Source organism: Lampetra planeri, chromosome 3 (assembly GCF_965212315.1).
Source record: "Lampetra planeri chromosome 3, kcLamPlan1.2.h2, whole genome shotgun sequence".
Lineage (NCBI taxonomy): Eukaryota > Metazoa > Chordata > Hyperoartia > Petromyzontiformes > Petromyzontidae > Lampetra > Lampetra planeri.
This window is the reverse complement of record NC_136109.1, coordinates 3,815,980-3,838,310: the sequence shown is the minus strand read 5'-3', so window position 1 is coordinate 3,838,310 and position 22,331 is coordinate 3,815,980. Positions and strand designations below refer to the sequence as shown.

General features: G+C 48.3%; 2 protein-coding genes across 5 annotated transcripts in view; both read left to right on the top strand.

The window, feature by feature from the left end:
• LOC144736680 (uncharacterized) overlaps positions 1-22,331 on the top strand; it is an 828,508-nt gene that overhangs the window by 551,917 nt on the left and 254,260 nt on the right. The window lies entirely within an intron of this gene.
• LOC144736703 (uncharacterized) lies at positions 995-22,018 on the top strand. Of its 2 annotated transcripts, none has more exons than XM_078619316.1 (7): positions 995-1,137; positions 12,692-12,744; positions 13,861-13,891; positions 14,481-14,591; positions 16,738-16,855; positions 21,137-21,324; positions 21,623-22,018. In XM_078619316.1, exons 1-5 carry the CDS (start codon positions 1,017-1,019, stop codon positions 16,800-16,802), a joined length of 381 nt encoding a protein of 126 aa, XP_078475442.1. In that variant the 5' UTR covers positions 995-1,016; the 3' UTR covers positions 16,803-16,855; positions 21,137-21,324; positions 21,623-22,018. The 2 variants fall into 2 exon arrangements, with proteins under 2 accessions (XP_078475442.1, XP_078475453.1); XM_078619327.1 differs by having other exon boundaries at positions 12,695-12,744; positions 21,623-22,012.

Here is a 22,331-nt window from a genome sequence, read left to right as displayed (position 1 = left end):
TGGCAGGCGTGGTGCTTGAGCAGGCCCAGCAGGTACTTGAGGCCTACACAGTCCACGAAGGTCGTCTCTGTGACCAGAGAGGACAATCAGACTCAAGAGACCAAGGTGCTCTGCAAACCTGGCTACCATCAAAGGTTTGTACACGAAGCCATACAAATATACAAACACAGACATAATTTTAACCGTGATGATGGTTACAAACTGAGTAATCATTGGAAAGATGTGATTAACCATGCAAAAAAGATTTAACTACACTTATTTGGACCATCTTATTTGACAGACAACTATTACAGGTTACTGATAGACAGCCAGTTTTGTTTTACCAGTTTTAGTTTTTCTTTTTTCACACTTTTGTTATGTAGGATAGGCGTTAGTCACAAACCGCACCTCTCCATAACAAAGGCTCAGTCTTTTGTTATGCAGTCTATTGTTAGTCTTAAGCCTCACCTTACCATATTAATAAAAAGTGTGCCGTTCCTGGCCCTTCCCCCCCTCAACCATTCTATATACGGAGTGGTATCTCTTGTAAATGTCTCATTTACTTGATACAGCTGTCGTGGCTGTGACGGTTCCACCTGAAGACGGAAGCTTGTGTTACCTCCGAAACGTCGTGATTTTTTATTTTTATTTCATTTTACTTTTATTAATTTAAATTTTTTATCTACGTGACTTTACCGAAAAAACCTAAGAATATCTGTGAAATCGGCTCGTGTGCGATGCTGGGCGGACTGCGCGTCGTGGCACCACGAGGGATGGCGACAGCTTGGGGAGGCTTTCAACAGCTCGGGGATTGTCCATGGCTGTGATGAGGATTTCATTCACAAGAATAGTGCATTGCTTTATATTGTACCAGCCAAAACCCCACTGAATATTACCCGCAGCTAAATGACAAATTAAATGATGACTTTAGCTGCTTTACAATGGAGACATTGGTGTCAATTTGCTCTTATTCATTGGCAATGAACTCCAATGTAAAATTACTCCGCAGGACCGCCGTGCCCAGGGACACGAGCACCATGCGTCGCTTTGGAGGTGGCCACACCCTCAGTGAGGGCGACGTGGAGAAGATCGAGAAGATGTTCGGCTGTGAGCCGGCACCACGGGGACCCAGCGACGCAGCTCCAGCGCGGACGCGGGGTGATAGACGCAGTGCAGCTGGAGAGCTCCGTGAGCAAATCATATTACAGTGCAGGAATAAGATTCTTGATTGCCAGCCCGTTGAGTAGTACTGGCAGGGCAGGTGTAGATACGGATCTGTGATTCATGGCTACATCATCCTAGGGAGCCCCGTCAATAGACTTTCTCAGAGTGTGCGTATTTGTACATTTGAAACTTGGTTATTTTATGAGGCAATTGTTTACAAGTCACGTTTGGCCAGGCCGTGTGTGCGCTGCCTATGCACCGCGTTTGTTCACGACGAGAGATGTCATTGCCCGTTTTCCTCCTCTTTCTCCCTCTGCATTCGTTGATTAAAGTGGCGAGGAGTCGCCTGGTCCAGGACATCATCATCGTCATCCTCCTCATGATCCTTTACTGCACCGTCCATTTGACAACCACATGTCAGAGTGCATTCGTCTAGCACGAATCACGAGGTACTACAGAGAGAAGCCATCAGCTGAGACGATGTCCAACGTGGAGGCCCTGCCCTGAGACAGCAGGCGGCTAGCAAGGCGGGGCCTCTGTAGCGCCGTGCACCCACGGAGCGAGCCGAGCGACTTAGTCCACAGCGCCGGCACAGCGCCGGCACAGCCCCGGCGCTTGCTCCTCCCTCGCCACCCAGCCGGGTCGCCCACCTCCCACTCGGCCAAGCAAACACGTGGCTCCCGTTGGTGCAGAGCCATCGCTGAATATCAACGTATGAACTTGAGGCCAGATTTTAGCGGGTTAAGTTGATTACAATTAGAATTCTTAATGCATAATATATGGAGAAGTCTCCTCATTACATGAGCAGCAGAATAAGTCAGTTCATTAAATCTATTTCATATATTCTCTGTGTTCAGCATTCATGTTGCTGTGATATGATAAACATCACTCTAAGAGATGTCCTGAGAAACCTGGGGCTTCCGGTGATCTTTAAAAGACAGGTGATAGCAGTGGCTAGGGATGGGTCTGGGCACCTTCATCGCAGGTTCCACGGTAAGACGTGAGACTTTATCGCAGTCAGGCATGATAACTCAAAGGCTTTGTTGTATTTATGGAGTGATTGGCACAACACTGGGAGTTGTGATAAGGAGGTCGAGAGATAGTCAGCTAGTAGGGCATGGATTTTGATGGGCTACTTAAAGCACTTGGGAAGAGTAGAGATGTGAATGTTCACGTGAAGAGATGTGTGATGCAGGGGTAGTGGCCCATCTTACTGTATGGGTCAGAGAGCTGGACTTGAACACAGCAATGGGGAAAGAAGCTGCTGACCTCTGAACTCAGTTACAGGCAGAAGATTATAGAAATCCATGGAAGTGTAATGCGGGCGTAAGCGACCTTCCGGATGTGACGTCACAGGGGGGCGGAGTCATGTGACGTGGGTGGAAGGTTCGGGCCTTTAAGGGGGTAAACCGGAAGGAGAAGTCAGTCAGGTTGTGAATGGAAAAGGAGGAGGCCACGCGGGCGTACAAGAGGAGGGGGGCACCGTCGGATCGGGAGCCAACCCCGGGAACAGTAGGGAGCTACTGGGAGGTGTGAAGCTGCAGATAGTAAAGCCAGTAAGGCTGTGTGTGAGAGGCAGCGGTGTGGCTGCCAAGAGTTGCAGGGACAGGAGAGAGAGACAGCACGAGGCTGTCAGAGCTGCGGAGTAGCAGAGAGGGAGAGGAGAGCTGCAGCAAGAACAGCCAAGGGGGCTGTGTGAGATAACAGCGGCGGAGCTGCTGTGGGGCTACGAGAGCGACAAGGAACAGCAGCGGGGCTGCTGATGGTGACTGGAGCGACATCGGAGCCAGCACTGTGGGGACTGAACGAATAAGAGAGACAGCCGTGTGGGAATACAGTACGAACCGAATAAAGGACACTGAGCCAGACATCGTGGTCAAGTCTTTTATTACACTGGTGTCAGAAGTGAAACGGCATGTCTAAGCAAGTAAGGAAGAAAATTCCTCCGGCGCCAGCATCGGCTTCTTCGTCCGACGACGACGATTTCCCTCCAACCACGGATTCTGCTGGGGCGGTGGAGGAGAGCCCTGCTGAGGCGAGCACGGGGACGGGCGTGGAAGATGTCGGCGCGATGGCGGGTCCGTCAACAACATCGGACGCTGATCAAAGATGGCAACAGGTGGCAGAACAACTGGAGGCACTCAAGGACGTCCTGGCGCATCTATGTCATCTCGTCACGCCAAGGACGACGGCGGAAGGAGAAGGTGCTCCGCGGCCCGCCACGTTGCCTGCCCTGCCGCCGCCATTGGCCACGCGGCAAGAAGACGCCATCTTGCGCGCTCCGCGGCGCCAAACCGCCATCTTGGCCACGCCGCGGGCCGACGCCATTTTGAATTTGCCTCCAGAACAACCATCATTGGAAGACGGCGTAAAGAGGAGTCGGAGTCGCCACCTTACCACAGTTAAGGAATTCTCCATCGGGGGCGATTGGAGCGCTTTCGCCTGCCGATTTTTGGCGGCGGTTCGTTCAGCAAGATGGACCGATGCTGAGGCCTTGGAAGTGTTGCCGACTCTACTGGACGACGAATCTGTTCGATTTTTCCGTTCCATAACGGCGATAAGAAGAAGACTTTATGTGGAGTTTTTGAAGAAATGGCCGACGCTTATGAGCCACCTGACGACGCGCATCGGCGATTCGCTCAACGACAACGAGCACCCGAGGAATCGCCCGTGGCGTTCAGGGGTGCGGTGCTCGAGCTGGCCATGGCAGCATATCCTGAGACGCCACAGGACCTGCTCGAGCATCTCATATTAGGAAAAATGCTGGAGCTGTCTCGGGATCTGGGGATCCCCATGCCTGTGTGTGGGCATGACAAGCTCACTTCCCGGGCGGCAGCAAAGTGTCTGGATGCGCAGTTTAATCTCCGTCGCTGGAAGCAAGTGCCGGCATGGACGGGGGGGCCCGTCAAAGAAGGGGGCGCGCTGGGGTGGGACCCTACGAAGGCGGTCTACGTGCCGGAGGAGCGGGGCCCTCACGAGCTGACGGCTGCCTCCGCTCCATGGTCGGGACGCGGCGGGCCGGGGCCGCGCGCTACGCTACCGGGACGGAGCCGTCGGGATGCAAGGCCTGCGCTTCGGCGCAACGATGCCGACTGCTTCCGCTGCGGGCGGAGGGGCCACTACGCAAAGGATTGCTGGGCCCGCTTCCCGGGTCCGCCGCAGCAGGAGGCCACAACACCGGACAAGCCGACCAAAGAACCTCCGAAACAGGCATGTCGGCACGCACCAGACACCCAGCAAGGCTTTACACCTCACCCACCACCTTTGTTGCGCGATCCTAATGTTGTTGTTAAAGAAGGGCCATCGACGGGGCCTTGTCGCTCGGTGACGCAGTGGCGCAAATTGGCACGGAGAGTTGTCGCGGCCGCTACGGGTTCGTCCACTGTACCGGGGTCTATACAAGGGGTGGACGTGCGCATTTTGGTCGACTCGGGAGCGTCTGCGACTATTATATCGAATGTCATTTTCCATCTGTTGGGCATTCCGCCGGGGGCTGTGCGTCCGGTTTATGGGTCGTGCGTCGCTGCGAACGGGGGTAGTATGGGTATCGTGGGCCAGGTGGATGCTAAGATATCTATTGGGGATGTGTCGGCTTCGGGCGTTGTGTTAATATCAAGATCTTTGGCGGTTCCTTGCTTACTAGGCACCGATTTTTTTGGCTAAGATGCCCATTTTGATCAAAATCAATGAGAATTGTATTGAATTGCCGGGGGGCCGTCAAATCTCGTTTCTGCCGTCGCCCTGGGGGCGACCTGCTTCAGCCATACAAGTGCAGGCGCTGTCCGTTGCATCTGTGGACATCCCACCTGGTTCACAGATGCTTATACCCTTGCGGTATCGGAAACCCTTGCCTGATCGACTGCGAGCAGTAGGGGTCTTGTTGTCACCGTCTGCCACGATAACAACCGGGTTGGCGTTAGTTGGGGCACAGACCATCGTCCGGCCGGATCAATTACCGTTTTTACAGGTGCTCAATGCGGGGGTGGAAAACGTCCACGTTCCGGCCGGTACGGTTGTGGCACATGCCACTACGGCGTTTGCGACGCACGATTGTCCGCATAGCCGGGGAGTGGTTGCTGGTGTTTCCGAGCCAAGGGGTTCGGATAATCGTTGGATTGCTGACTTATGTGACGAAAATTCTTCCCTGTCCATGGGGCAACGTGGTGCGCTGCGTAAATTGTTGTTGACGTATTCGGATGTGTTCAGCTCCGATGATTTGGATTTGGGCCGCACATCGTTGCTTTCCCATCATATTGATACGGGCGACGCTGCCCCTATTCGATTAAATTCGCATCGGATGAGTCCTGCGGAGCGAGAACACGTTCGGGGGGCAGTGGAAGACATGTTGGCTGCGGACATTATATCGCCATCTAACAGCCCATGGGGCGCTCCTGTGGTCTTGGTTAAGAAAAAGGATGGCAAATTGCGATTTTGTGTGGATTTCCGAAAATTGAATAAGATATCGGTGGCAGATGCGTACCCCCTGCCGCGTATGGACGACTCCCTTGACGCATTGTCGGGGGCTAAGTTCTTTTCCACACTGGACCTGTCTTCGGGATTTTGGCAGCTTCCCCTTGACGAGTCCTCACGGGAGAAAACCGCATTCCGTACGCCGCAAGGGTTATTTCAATTCAACTGCCTTCCGATGGGATTGAATGCGGCCCCCGTTACATTTCAAAGATTGATGGAGCTCGTTTTGACGGGGTTGCAGTGGGAGACGTGTCTTATATATTTGGACGATATTATCGTCTTCAGCCGCACATTTGAGGAACATTTAACGCGGCTGGAGACAGTGTTCACGAGGATGCGCTCTGCGAATTTGAAATTCAAACCAAAGAAATGCCACCTACTGCAACGGTCCGTCCGTTATTTGGGCCACATTGTGAGTGCTGAGGGGGTGTCCACGGATCCGGAAAAGACGGCGTGTGTCCGGGATTGGCCGACTCCGGCCACCGTAGGGGATGTTCGGCGGTTTTTGGGATTTGCCTCGTATTACCGAAGATTTGTGCCGGGTTTTGCGACGATTGCGAGGCCCTTGCCTCTCCTTACGGGTAAAGGACGGAAGTTTGTTTGGGGACAGCCGGAAGAGGCGGCCTTTCGGAGTCTGCGTGATCTATTGGCTACGGCCCCAACGTTGGACTATCCCGATTTTGATCACCCGTTCATTCTTGATACGGACGCGAGTGACACAGGTATTGGGGCAGTATTATCACAGTCTAAAGGGGGTGTAGAGCGCGTCGTGGCGTATGGTAGCCGAGTCTTGTCTCCGGCGGAAACCCGCTACTGTGTCACTCGCAGAGAACTTTTGGCGGTTGTTTTTTTCCTACGGCAATTTCGACCGTACCTCTACGGTCGTTCTTTTATTGTGCGTACGGATCATGCGGCCTTGCAATATGCACTTAAAATGGACCAGCCATCTGGACAGTTGGCACGTTGGTTGGACACGCTACAGGAATTTTCCTTCCAAATTCAACATTGGAAGGGAGTGCGCCATGCGAACGCTGATGCACTTTCCAGATTATCTGGGTGCGCCCCTTGTAAATGTGCGTCGGGAACGCATAGGTGTTCGCCGATTCTAAACCCCCCTCAGCCGCTTACGTTGGCCGTCGAGAAGTCGGATACTCCGATGGGAACGGGACCGACTGACGGGGTTTTGAATCTGCCGCGGTCCGTCTGGATTCGGGAACAGATGATGGATGAGTCGTTGTTGTCCATGCGGAAGCGGTCTACGAGGGACAATGGGAGTCCGAGTACGACTGTGGGGCCGCAAACCGCTTTCCGAGATGGTCTGCTTATGTGGCGAGAGGGGTTCCAGGAATGCTGGCGTCTGGTGGTACCAACGTCCTTGCGATTCGAGTTGATTAGAACTCTCTATTGTGACACACTCTTACATTTAGGGGTGCAGAAGACTTTGTTGACGTTGCAACGTCATTATTTTTGGCACGGCATGGCGACAGATGTCGTAGGGCACGTGCGCGCGTGCCCTGAGTGCGCCCGACGTAAGCCGCCTAAACATCCTTACGTGCCGCCTCTCCAGTCGATTCAGGTGTCTCGAGTCAATGAATTGGTGGCACTGGACATATTGGGACCCTTCCCACCATCGGCGAGGGGAAATAAATATTTGCTGGTAGGGGTTGAGTACCTCTCCCGTTGGCCGATGGCCTGGCCGTTGCCCGATCAGTCGGCCGCAGCCATCACCGACGCCTTTTTGTTTGGGTACATTATGGACAAGGGGGCGCCTGAGAGACTCCTCACGGACCAGGGCCGAAATTTCTCTTCTAAATTATTGGCGGAAGTGTGCGCGGGCCTTGGGACTAAGAAAATACGGACATCCCCATACCATCCGCAGACGGATGGTATGGTTGAACGGCTGAACAGGACATTGTCTGCCATGCTTTGCCATACTGTGAGTGAACAACAATCAGATTGGGATCTGCACATCCCCGGAGTGCTTTCGGCGTACAGGATGACGCCTCATGCGGCTACAGGGTATTCGCCGTTTTACCTTATGTATGGTCGGGAAAACGTGCCTCCGGTGGATGTGCAATTGGGTACTGGGGTGAAGGGACCTCGTAAACCACTCCCTGAATACATTCAGGACACGGTTCGCCGGGTCACGGAGGCGCGGGAGAATGCCCGCGTGGTTACGGCCAAAGCCCAGGCCCGGAACGAGAGGTATGCTCGACGGTCCGAGGGGGAGTGCCCCTGGAAGGTTGGAGACCTGGCCTGGCTCCATTGCCCGCAGGTGCGGCCGGGGACCTCTCCTAAACTGCACAAACCTTGGCATGGTCCCGTACGCCTCATTGAAGTTCCCAACCCACAGTCGGCACGCGTTCAGATTGGATCTCGTCGCTGGTTTGTTCATACATCGCGTTTGAAACCATATGTTGCTCCCCTACATGATGCGTCATCTCCCAATGTTGCCTTGCCGGGGTCTGTTGCTGCTGACTCTGACTCTCCCCCGCCTGCGTCCATTGATCTTGCTAGAGCGCCTGTCGTACCTGTTCCAGACAGGCCGACCGTGACACCGCGGGGGAGGAGGGGCCCTGCTCGGAGGGCGCCTGCCAGGTCTGCGGGACCTTCGAGCCCTGCAACCCTTCCGACCCCGCTGCAGGCGCATTCGCGGGACACGGCCAAGACTAATTCGTCAGGGACACGGGACGTCGGTGGACTTCCAATCGCAGCAGGGGAATTACCCCCTGTCATTCCTCGAGTTCCATCGCGTCCCCGTTCTACAAGTGGGCCGCCGACTGTCCGGGACGGGCCGGCGACCCGCACTCGTTCCAAATCGCTTACGTTTCGTTGATTGTATGTTGGTTTATTGTTCTTGTTCTTACCGTTGTATTTATCGCATGCTTTCGTATGGTCGTTAATGTTACTTGTGTTGTTGTTCTTGTTGTTATATTGCATGCTTAGTGTCCTTTAAGGGGGAAGGTCGGTTCGCCGCATTACGGTTTGGTATTGTTCAGCCGAGGTCGGCTGGGATTTTCTCTACGGGGGAGGGTGGTGTAATGCGGGCGTAAGCGACCTTCCGGATGTGACGTAACAGGGGGGCGGAGTCATGTGACGTGGGTGGAAGGTTCGGGCCTTTAAGGGGGTAAACCGGAAGGAGAAGTCAGTCGGGTTGTGAATGGAAAAGGAGGAGGCCACGCGGGCGTACAAGAGGAGGGGGGCACCGTCGGATCGGGAGCCAACCCCGGGAACAGTAGGGAGCTACTGGGAGGTGTGAAGCTGCAGATAGTAAAGCCAGTAAGGCTGTGTGTGAGAGGCAGCGGTGTGGCTGCCAAGAGTTGCAGGGACAGGAGAGAGAGACAGCACGAGGCTGTCAGAGCTGCGGAGTAGCAGAGAGGGAGAGGAGAGCTGCAGCAAGAACAGCCAAGGGGGCTGTGTGAGATAACAGCGGCGGAGCTGCTGTGGGGCTACGAGAGCGACAAGGAACAGCAGCGGGGCTGCTGATGGTGACTGGAGCGACATCGGAGCCAGCACTGTGGGGACTGAACGAATAAGAGAGAAAGCCGTGTGGGAATACAGTACGAACCGAATAAAGGACACTGAGCCAGACATCGTGGTCAAGTCTTTTATTACAGAAGTGTAGGGTAAGCAACGTGGATGTTCGGAATAGAACATATCAATACTGTAGAGCAGGGGTCCTCAAACTTTTTAAACAGGGGGCCAGTTCACTGTCCCTCAGACCGTTGGAGGGCCGGACTATAGTTAAAAAAAACTATGAACAAATTCCTATGCACACTGCATATATCTTATTTTGAAGTGAAGAAACAAAACGGGAACAAATACAATATTTAAAATGAAGAACAGTAAAGTTAAATCAACAAACTTGCCAGTATTTCAATGGGAACTATGGGCCTGCTTTTGGCTAATGAGATGGTCAATGTCCGGTTCCATATTTGTCACTGCTAGTCGTAACAAGTGATGCAAGTGTGCATCCGTTAGTCTAGATCTGGTTGGAGATTTCAAATGTTTCATTCTGGAAAAAGTTTGTTTACAGACATAAGCGCTGCCAAAGATGGTTGCCATTTTGAGTGCATGGTTCCTGAGATGAAGATATGTCTCAGAGGGGAGAAATGCATAGAAATTATGAAGGCTGCTTGACTTGAATGCATCTTTCAGAGAGTCACAATTCTGCAGTTCAGCCAGTTCCATTTGGTAAATTGTATCCACATTTTCAATGTCAATAGAAAATGGGTTACGGAAAAGCTGTATGTCCTGTTCATGGAGATGAAGCTCTTTAAATCTAAATTGGAACTCCTTTTGCAATTTTTCCAGTGAATCCACACATGTTTTCTTTGGGAATGCAACCAATGGTTTTTCCGCTAACAGATTTTGAGTTGTGGGGAGATGGCAGAAGTTTTCCTCCTTCACTTGTTTGATGAGGAGGCCTAATTTTACTTGAAATGCTTTGACATGTGATTGCATATCACAGATGAGCTTCCCCTTTCCTTGAAGTTGCACATTGAAACTGTTGAGTAGTTCTGTTACATCTGTCAGAAAGGCAAGGTGCCATTTCCATTCTGCATCATTGAGCTCTGGTACCTCTTTGTTTTTTGAAAACAGAAAAGCTGTAATCTGTGGAAGTAAGTCATAGAAACGTTTCAAAACTCTCCCTCGACTCAGCCAACGGACTTTTGTGTGGTACAGAACATCTTCATAGTCAACATTTAGCTCAGACAGAAATTCCTGAAATTGTCTGTGGTTTAGTGCATGAGCTCTAATGAAGTTAATAGAGTCCCACTTCAGTGATTTACTACACAGCGCTTGTCGGTGGATGAGGCAGTGTATGGCTATTGGATGAGAATGGTTATGTTTGTCCATCTCTTGGTTAATGCGAGCAATTACTCCTTTCTTAGACGCCACCATGCTAGGAGCACTATCAGTTGTCACACTGGTTAGTTTAGCCCAGTTCAGCTCCAAACCATTCACAGTTTGGCAAACCTTTTCATAGATATCCTCTCCTGTAGTTGTTCCTTTGATGCTTTGCAGTGCAGCAAGCTCTTCTGTGACTTCGAAATAGTCATTCGTCCCACGAATAAAAATTAGAAGTTGTGCAGAATCACGAATATCATTGCTTTCGTCGAGTGCCAAGGAAAAATAGGAAAGTTTTTTTGTAGAGTTTTGCAAATGCTAATGGAATTTGTCTCCCATTTCTTCAATCCTCCGTGTAATTGTAGGTCCTGAAAGACTCGCTGTACTAAATAAATCGGCCTTCTCTGGACACATCTCTTTGGCAACAGAAAGAAGGCATTCTTTAACAAATTCTCCCTCAACGAATGGTCTGCCAGTGCACACTATTAGCTTGGCAACTTGAAAACTTGCTCGCAGTGATGAAATATTTAGCTGCTTCTGCTTCACAAAAGTATTTTGCTGAGTTGTTAATGTATTTTTCAGTTTTAATATTTTATATTTTCTCACTTCTCCGACCAAACAATCATATTTATCTTCATGTTGAGTTTCATAGTGTCGACGTAAATTGTATTCTTTGAACACAGACACTATATTCTGGCATATCAGACACACAGTTCTTTCCTTGTACTGCATGAAAAAGTAATCATAAGTCCACTGTTTTTTGAATATCCTACACTCCGAGTCAATTTTTCTCTTTCTTGACATCATTGTTTCCTAGGGAGTCAAAATTGCTATTAGTAAAATACCAATATATATATACAGCGCTACAAAAACAATATACCAGCAATAACTTTGCCCACACGAAGACATACAGACTGCACTGCCCATCAATGCAGTCTGATTGGGGGAACTCCGCTTTTACCCCAGGCTCACACTGGTGGGGGTGCCATTAAAAAGTTAATTACACCTGCAGTTTTGTTCACAGATCGCAGTGCGATCTGCGAACTCGCATAGGAATCTGATCGCATGGGGGAGAAGACCCATGCAATCCGATTCCACTGCAGGAAAAAAGAAGGCACATGTGCCTTTTTTCTTCCGAATCTAATGCAAGTTCAGCCATACAAGCAAATGGCTGAACTTGCACTGCTCAGAGATCGCAACAGTATGAACCGGGGCTTACACAACATACAACATATAACCTCATATAATTGAATAGCAATCAGAATATAAATGCACTTACTGTCATTTAAATTGGGTTTCCTACTCGGCTGTCTGTCACTAACCAGCACGGGAAAACAGCAGGCAGCTCCTCCAGAGATCAGAGATCACTCTGTTATTACCCCTCTATCATTTACTCAGCACACGGGAATATCACTGGGAGTGGAGCCGAGGGGCAAGTGAGGGAGCTGATTGAGGGAGAGCCAGTCAAGCGCAGCCAGGGGAGGGCTGGCAGCCTTAGGCCTGGGGGGCAAGTCCAGTCAATTGGCCCATTGAACCATTCACCAGCGCAGCCCAATGAGTGCCCACCACCGCAGCTCAATCATTGCTCACCAGCGCAGCCAAATCAGTGCTCGCCACGGCAGCCCAATCAGTGCCCACCAGCGCAGCCCAATGAGTGCTCACCAGCGCCGCCCAATTAGTGCTCACCAGCGCAGCCCAATTAGTGCTCACAAGCGCAGCCCAATTAGTGACCATGGGCCGGATAAATGCCCTCGGTGGGCCGCATGTGGCCCGCGGGCCGTAGTTTGAGGACCCCTGCTGTAGAGGGTTGTAGATGCAATCATGAAGAGGAAGTGATGATTGTTACACATGGGCAAGACAGCTATTGGAGGCAGCACCTAGAAGACTTTAGACCAGATGATGAGACAATGTAATAAACACATTAGAAGGCAGGTGTCAACTTGATTATTGCAGCAAATTTGTCAAAAGGAAGGAATTAATTGTGGGTTGTGACCAATGTAGTACACAGAGGCACTTGAACCTGGGAACCCTTTGATCAGCAGATGATAATTATGGTAATGATGATAATGGTACAAAGCCTTATACCTACAGAGCATTACACCCACAGAGCCTCATCCCCACAGGCAATGCAGTCCCGTAGTGCTGTCTACTGCTGCGTGTGTTGACAATCCTGGCTATGTGCACTCTGCACGAGTTTGTTCGCTGATTCCACTCTGCTTTATCCCAGCAGGAGCCAGCGCTGCATACAGAGAAGCTGATGTCTCAAGCCCTAAAATGACGGTGAGGTCTGCAGCAAAATTCCATGATCTAGCAGAAGCACAGCCTGACTTCCGTAGAAATATTTGTATTTATATTGAAGCAAACCAACAGCCTGAGCTGTCCCCATATAAACCCTCGGCAGGTTAATTCCATGGGGTAGTTACTCAACCAAGTGGTAGGGTGTTTGCTGCTTGTTGCAGAGGTTCAAAGTCCAAATCCAGCGGCCGCTCTGATTAATACTGTTGGTGCATTAGCTGAAAAAATTAACCCGTTAAAACAAAGTTTTTCACTATAAATCCTTTATATGCGTGGTGGTTAGAGTACTCTCGTCCTCTGGCTTGAGATGGCTGCCACCTATGGGTCAGATGATTGCCTGCCACCATTAAGCAATTGGTAATTAAATATAAAAAATAAATTCCTAAAAAGTGTAAAATTTTTGAAAAAAAATTTCACGAAAATTAATTGTCACACACAACGAGTCTGTGTGGAAAATGTCAGCTCGATTGGATCACGGGAAGTGGGTTAAATAACGACCGAAAGATTTGCACGGTCGTAAGCGCACAAGCAAGCAAGCGCACAAGCAAGCAAGTGAACTTAATATAAAGGATTTAAAAATATGTGGCGCTTGCTTTACAGTGGACATTTAAGATCCCGTAGTCTACATTTTCTACATTTCTGAAATTGGAATATACATAGCATTCATCATCTCCTTCTGTGGGGTGCCACGGTGGTTAGATGTTATTTCTATCACCTGGTATGCAGGAGCTCGTGGGTTCTATCATGACCCTGAGGTCGATATATTTGGAGTTTGCCTGTTCTTTCCATGGTCGCATGTATTTTTCTTCAGGCCCTCCAGTTTTTCCCTGCATGTTTAGAAACATGCATTTAGATTATTTGGCTTCTATAAATTTCCACATGATAAGCTGCTTCGTTGTGCTATCTTTTGTGGCCAGATCTCCTCTGAAAATAGCTATATAGTTCAGTGGCCTTTACCTGGTATATATTATAGTAGTTTATTTTGATTGTGAAAACTCAGCAGGACCCTCCTGGGTAAACAAGTGTGATAATTATGCAATTCATTTTCGGTTTTTTTATCATTTCCTGTTGCCTAATTATTATTTCTTCATTTTATTTCAGCTTCCCCGTGCTCCAGAGAAGAAAGAGAAAGGTACGCACCACGGGGCCTTGTTCAGGTTCACGGAGCCCACGGGAGGAATTCACCTTCTCCACGTGCCCAGTGCAGTGAGCACAGCGCCATTCTTGATCGCCCTCCATTGCCACCACTGTTACTTGCGAACATTTACTGCAGCCTGGCTTCAGATCTTCTGAATTTATGCGAGAGACTCGGACAACAAAATCACGTTGAGCCTGGTGTGGTGGAATGCACCCTGTAGTCCCGCTGCTTGGGGCTGTGGGGTGAGAATCACACAGACTTGTGAGTCTCCCACACCTGCTTGGCTGCAACCAAATGGCAGTATGGCAAGTGAATCCATCTGCGTGGAGCTTTCAGTGGTGTTCCTGCATATGTATTTGGATTTCTGTGGGTACTCTGGCTTCCTCCCGCATGCCAAATAATGAACTGACCAAACAAAGGGTATAATTGTCATTGTGTTAGCTGACTTGTGCGACGTTTGCACATTGCATGTCAGTTGGCTTCTCCCCGCCTCTATGTGAGGCAGGGAGAATCCCAGGCTGTGCGAGGAGAGATTCCCACGTGAGCATTTTGCACCCCCCCCCCTCTCTCGCTCTGGCTTCAGAATTCATCGGGTGTGGAGTCAAGGAGAGCAGCCTCTCACGCCCAGTCAGGCACTGGCCAAAGAGCGGCGATGACCATATGTACATCCCCTACAAGGTGTCCAAGGACTTCTGTAAGTGTTGCATTGACCTCATGAACTGTCAGTGCGTTAGTGCTCTGTGGCAGAACTTATTTAACGTTTTTTTGTTTTCTTCTAAGCAACACCGTAGTCTCATCATGATAGCTGAGTTTGAGAGGCTGATTACCTCAATGTACATTTCCATTTTTATGGGAATAATCTCGATAACTCGTATTTACAAGTGTTGCCACTGTCCTGGTTCAAGTTTGTTGGATCGTTTACCTGCACTCGTCACGCGTGCTGTGAGCCCTGCCCACACGCATGTCGCTTGTGGGAGAGGGGCAGGCAACCTCGCTTCCATGACCACGCCCTGTGTGGGCGATGCCACATGGACCGTACCCCTGCATACGGGGTCCGCGGTTACTCTGAACGGTCACTTTGCCTGCACGATGTTTTCTTGAACATGCTGTGATATCCACTTTGATGATCACAAATTTACTTTGCATTATAATGTTTGGTGAATATGAAAATGCACATTGACTATGATAAGGGATGAACACATTGTAGAATATACATATTTCTAACATCGTTATTGCATGATTCATGTCTCAGAACATTGTTCACCTCAATAAAACTAGTAATTAACATTTTTCAGTTACTGCCATTAAGTTTGCAAAGATAAATTATTAAGGCGTCATTACGTATGCCTCGATCACTGAAATACGTTTACAAGTCTGTGTGTAATGTGTTACTTTGTTCTAAACATATCCCTGCCCATAACAGTGAAGACATGACTCTGTCCCCCACTAGATTTTGATTTTCTGTGTGGACCTAAAGCTAGCATCTGGCTGTTTGAGGAGAGGGGCTGTGGGAGGCTCTGGGTGGTTGTGACATTCGAGAGACAGCTTCAGCACTCGTGCACTGGGACACAGCCTTGCGTGTGGATACAAAGAGACCCAGTGCTCCACAGGGCGGTGTGGGTCACCCTCTTGACTCAACGTTGTGTTCACTAAACCCATAGACAGCACTCGTGCGCTGGGACACAGCCTTGTGTGTGGATACGAGGAGACCCAGTGCTCCACAGGGCAGTGTGGGTCACCCTCTTGACTCAACGTTGTGTTCACTAAACCCATAGACAGCGTAGGGACAGTCAAACATGAAGTCTTCACAATGGATGATGGCTCCTGGGAGACGTGGAGTGTGCGGACAGTGCAGGCTTGTTAGCGAGGAGCGTGGCTGGAGCAGCTCAGGGCATTGTTGGTCACTGGGTCTGACACTGGGCTCTCAGCGTGAGCTTCCCTAACACGGAGCTGATAGTGGCGGTAGTGCAACGGTTAGCGCACTGTGTTTACAACCCCCGCAACCCGAGTTCGATTCTCGCTCACGCCTAATACCAGTGACTGTTATCTGAACTGGTCCTGGGCCATCGCCTCTAGGGAGACAAAGGCGGCCGGGTGTGGTGATGGCCACCCACCCCCTCGTGTGACTCACCGGCCTTCATAAGTGCTCGCTAACAGCACTTGCCCCAACAGTTTGTTAATAGACTATACGAGGGTCTTTGTCAGAGTTGGTCTTCAACAAAAGGAGAGAAAAAAACTCTTCGTCTTCGAACACAGGAGCCTGCAGACGATGCTAGGAATATCATGGATGTAGACAACTTATTTAGTTTCATTGTGAATCCGTAAAACGTTCAAAGTGCAACAGGAAGGTTGTGATGGGTGGGACACCTGTGCAGGGTGGAAGGGGTCCCGTTACAGTGAAAGCGACAAGACAGAGGTCAGTGACCAAGAGGAGACGAGCAACTACATGGTGGAGACGTTGAAGGTCGAGTGTCCACCTTACAACAACTGCAGGATCTAGCAGAAGGAAGGAAGTGATGATGAGGTGTGGAGACATTAGCGGTATTGTTCATGGTCACCTGAGCCTCCTATGGACACGACCGGGAACGACGCTCTGCTATCATCCAATGTCAGCTGCCACAATTCCACTGAACAATTTCCTTATACCCGCATGAGAAATAGGCCCTGGTTTCATGAGCCCGAACTTGTGCAAGTTAGTGCAAAGCATTAAAATGAGCATTCATTAATATCAAGGTGTTTGAACCCCCTATGATGTGAATTAATCAGTGAATATTTATGACAAACTATGCATGAGCATTGCAATGAAGTTCACTGCTATGAAATGTCTCACCGTCTTGCAGATGACCACGATGTGAAAGCCATCGAGCAGGCTGTAGAGGAGTTTGAGAAGAAAAACCACATGTGATTCCGCCCTCATGGCAAAGAGACGGACTTCATTCACATCCAGGCCTTGTAGGGGTGAGGATTTCACATCCATATCCACATACTGTACACCACTTCAGAAATCCACAGCCATTACTCACATTTACAATTCTTATCCAGCACTCAATTCATTTTGACATCCATAATTCACATGCTCTATTCACATCATTTGCTTGCATCCATTTACTTCAGTCAATGGTCAAGTCAGTTTAATAATCAAGACAATTCACAATCAGGGCTATTAATATCTGTGAGCAATGGCTGCCATTGCGAGCCAGCCTGTGTAACGTGTGCAATATCTGCCGTTTTTTACAGCTGTGTAAGTGTGAGACCTTAAATGCGCTGCCACTGGGCTCAGAGCTCTCTGGGGCTTTGATGGAGCTGTGTGGTGCTAGTGTTGTGTTGTCTGCAACTTGCTGGGACTGTGCTGTAGTGGTACTGAGTTCTCTGGCTTGTTGGGGCTGGGTATTGCCAGTGCCGTCCCCCTCTGTGCAACCTTTGGGACAGGGATAGGTGTAATCATTGTGGTTGGGGTGGATTGTGTGATTCTGACAGTGGACTGCAGCTGGTCTTGCATCCGCTGTGTAAATGGGGGGTTTGTTCTTCGGATGTGTTGGTATTGAGCTTCAGTGGCTCAGCCTGAGTTGGTAGAGTTATCAAATCTCTCCTGCATTTTTTAACTCCTCTTACTTTTTGTCTTGATGATCCTGTTGTTCTTTGAGTCTAGCCTAGTGCTCTGCGATGCACTGCATGTAAGCACTCTATACATCTAATAATTACTGGTTATTGATAGTTTTTACATCTGGCCACTAGTTATTTATTTCTTTTTTTTGCAAACGGCATATGCAGCATTCTGTGAAGGACATATGGTTCTGTGCAATTCCACATTCTATACCTGATCTGCCTCCATTGGGATGATGTCTGGCTCATCACAGCCAACCACAAGATGCTGTGCCTTCTAGCCATTGCCATGTGTTAACCTTGGCCTTCAGAAGTGACGTGAAGTGACTCTGGTGCCTCATACTCGTTCTAGCAGCAGACATCTCAGTGCTGTGTAAGGCTCACATACTTGGTGCCAACCCTCCAAGAGGTATTTCTATATCAAATATGCACCCCAATGAAACATCGAACTCAGCCAAACTGAAAATTGCATTTTTATCGAGTGTTTGGTTTGGCCAGAGCAGTCAGACATGGATTTATGAAATTGAAAAACCCCAACCTAGATGAGCACATTGAACTGGCTACGATCACCGTGTGGGGGCCAGTTGGATGCAGTGCAACATGAACGTCATTGCATCTGACTCCTCACTGCAAATGGTATTCATCTCTCAAAACCCTCTTGTGTAGCAGTGTCGAGGGGCTGGGATTCACTGACTGCCACTTGGCAGGGTGGCACAATTCGAGTGCGGTGCCACCTCCGGGTGACATGGAGGATTGAATGCAAATAACCATTTTCAGTTGGGAGATGATGCCACGTTTGATGGCATTTGTGAGGATTGATGAGTGCATAGTCTACATTCATTGGAAGTGCATAAAAAATAAGTTACAGGAGAAGACCATCGTATCGTACTCTCTTTAATCAGGAGTTATGTTAACTACAATAAAACAGGATGGTGAGAATGTTTTTGCCTTAGCGAGTATAATTGTGCCACTCTGCAGAGGGAGTGAAAGTGGAGACATCCAAGCAGATTGGTGGTTTTGGTTTGGGAACTAAAAATGATAGAGATCAAAAGAAGGCCAGTAGAATTCTGTAGGTTAAGAAAACTTTGCACAGCAAACATCTGGTTCCACCATGAAATAAATTAATGTACTTAATAATTACTAGGTGATTCAGGAAAATACCAGTTAGATTGCATCGTAGTCAAACAGACAAACCGAAATAGCACGGTGATCGCTCACGGCTACCTAGGAGCAGACACAGTCTCTTATAATGACTCTATTTCTTCGAAGCAGAAATCGAATAAAATAAACTCAAACAAAAGAAGATATGGAATCGAGATTTATTGAACATAATACTCTCAAGCACAGAAAATACCATTGTAAGAGAGGTGGGGAGCAGACACGGAAAAAGCCTTGGGTAAAATAGGAAATTGTTAAAGATATTAATAAGGAAAAGGAAGAATACCAATATAGAAGAAAAAAGAAAAACCAGGAGAGAGACCAACGAACCGAGAAGAGAGGCTGACAAAGCAAGAGGACGACGGTGGGGAAGGGAACGCCAACAACTTGAGGGATGGAACAGGCAGGGAAGGTCGGGTTACTGTGCAAAGAAGTGAAGCAAATCACAGAAGAGCGATGAGCCAATACCAGTGGCAGCACACAGGGGAAGCAGGACAAGTCAGAGAAAAGTGTAAAGTACACATTGAAGATCCATGTGGAACGGGAAGCCAGAGAGACTGGTAGACAAAGAAGACAAGGGTCCTGCTATTCTTCAAAGTGAAGTCGTTGCAGCAATCAAAAGTATGAAGATGGGGAAGGCAGAAGGAATCGACGGAATTTATTAGGTGGGGGAGCAATACATTAGATTACACTTTGTCACAAGATGTATGAGAGAATGACCAGCAGACTTTACGAACTAAAGTCATACCAATCCCCATTGTTCCGACTTCAGAACAATCAGTTTGAGACCACAATTGTAGATTATGCTGAGAATGATTCAATCACTTATCAAGAGAAAAGCAGAGGCCTACTTTGCAAAGGACCTGTTTGGGTTTTAGAAAGGATATGATGGAACAGGTAAACAAAAGGTGTAATGAGAACGATCTTTGAAAGGAGCTTGGAGTTGAACCAAGAAGTGTATGTCTCATTTTGAGAAAACATTCTGAGGCTGGATGGGAATATTTTGTTCAATTTGCTCCAGATGATCAGAATGGACTGGAAAGATAGACAGCTTATTGCAGCTTTGCACATGAGTCAAACAGCAACAGTGAACATAGCCAAAGGCGAATCAGATAATACAGAAATCTGAAGAGGTGCGATACAGGGGTGCACATTATCACTGACACCTTTGTGGAGATGATGATGATGATGATGAAGCAGCTTGGGAAATCATGATGGAAATAATTTATTGGAGGTCAGTGAGATCAGCAGATTTGCAGATGACAAGCAGGTGCTGGCAATTAGAGAGTAAGGGGTGACACGTTTTAGTTACAAAGTTAATAAAGGAAAATAGGATTTCGGACTGAAAATAACATAAACAAGAGAAATGAGAGGATGAAGGAGAGAATGCAGGGAAATTAATATTCCGATTGTAGGTAACAAGATAAAAGTGAAAGAGTTCACCCACTTGGGCCGTCTTCTCACATCGGATGGTCGGTATTCTAAAGAAATCAAAATCAGCAGTGGTGGCTGCAGGTTTATAACAAGGACAGGTCATGACAATGGACAGAGCATTCCTAATTTATTTCCCTCCATCTTGTGCGGGGCTTTGACAATGACAATTCATTATTTTTAAATTCTTTATATTAAGTTCGCTTGCTTGCTTGCTTGCGTGCGTGCGTGCTTGCTTGCGTGCGTGCTTGCTTGCTTACGACCGTGCAAATCTTTCGGTCGTTTTTTAACCCACTTCCCGTGATCCAATCGAGCTGACATTTTCCACACAGACTCGTTGTGCGAGACAAGTAATGTTCGTGAAAAAAAATATCAAAAATTTTACACTTTTTAGGCAAAATTTTTTTATTTTAAATTTATTCAAATAGAACTCATTCATGGCTTTGGCTGAACTTCACAGTATAGGAGCCCAGAGCGTAACCCCTCCACAGGCCGTGGCGGAGTAGCGCAGTTGGTAGCGCCCTCGCTTCCCATGCCAAAGGTCGCGGGATCGATCCCCGCGTCCTCCACAGGCGAATATATTTTTAAATCCTTTATATTAAGTTCGCTTTCTTGCTTAGGACCGTGCAAATCTTTCGCTCGTTTTTTAACCCACTTCCCGTGATCCAATCGAGTTGACATTTTTCACACAGACTCGTTGTGTGTGACAATTAATTTTCGTGAATTTTTTTTCTCCAAAATTTTACACTGTTTAGGGAAAACAAATTAAATATTTAATTACTAATTGCTTAATACTGGCAGACAATCATCTGACCCATAGGTGGCAGCCATCTCAAGCCAGAGGACGAGAGGACTCTAGCCGCCACGCATATAAAGGATTTATAGTGAAAAACTTTGTTTTTACGGGTTTACTTGTATGCTGTTGTGCTCAGTCTCTTCTGTTGCAAGCAAATGCATTGGCTCATCTACACCAGGATTACAAATCTACATTATCTGAATGCATTAAAAAATAATTGCCTGACACTAGTGAATGATTTCTGCTTTCAGGTCTCTCAGCAAGAGCTGGTCGTACGTGGGGAGGCAGGGTGGAGGCCAGGATCTGTCGCTGGAGCCCGGGAAGGTGACCAAGGGCACGGTTCTGCACGAGTTGATGCACGCGCTCGGCTTCCACCACGAGCACTGCCGCAGCGACCGCGACGACCACGTCTGGGTGCTGAGCAACAACATCAAGGAAGGTGAGAAGGTGTTTATGACTCCATCCCACGGTGCAGGTTGAGCACCGCTCGTGACAGCTGCTTCCGAGCTGTGTCTGGTGCCACGAGTGCCGATCCTCCACTCCTGCCAGAGTGGCCGGGCATCTCTTATCAACTGTCCGTAAAAAGGAGAACATGAGCTGCTTCATAGCACAACAACCACATACACTACGTCCGTACCACAACATTGTGTTACAAGTGGTTGAGTTTGTAACAAGGAGAAATATAAATTCTACATTTTTTTTAAAGCATTAAATGGTGAACATTGTTTTTTTTTTAGAATGGAAGAGTCAAATCGTGAAGATTAAATCACACGCGCATGACGTGTCCACCCCCTACGACTGCAGCTCGATCATGCACTACAGCATGTACGTACCACTCCCTGTATGTGCGAGTCCTTTACATTAATTATACAAGTGTCTTACACATTCATTATACTAGAGTGCCTTATAAGTTCCCTATTCTACACCATGTGTGTGTTATACATTCCTTATACGAAAGTGTGTGTGTATGTGTTATACATTCCCTATATCACAGTGTGTCTTACACATTCCCTGTACTACAGTGTACGTGTGTTATAAAAGGGGGTACGTGTAGGTCTCCCCCCTTATATTCCGCCACATCCACTCACGATCTTTCCGGTGCTCGGCCTGCATGAAATACAGAGACCAAGCTGCAAAATGACCTTTCATTAATAACACATAAACCACCACAAACTTAAGTTGTGTTACTACACTAGTCTTATGGCTCAAGTAAGTTTTAATATTGGTCATGCCGGCCTATCCAATAGGGTACCCTTAATGATTATGATGAAACGATTAATTACTTAATTAATATGATACATGAAATCATGCGTGATAAATTATTTGTATTTAAATGTATTCCAGCCACTAGAGGCAGTACAGTGCATCACAATATAAAAACAATAATTGCTTCTCGAATCAAATCCAACCAATCGTAACGATTCTTCAGATTGCCAAGGGGCAGAA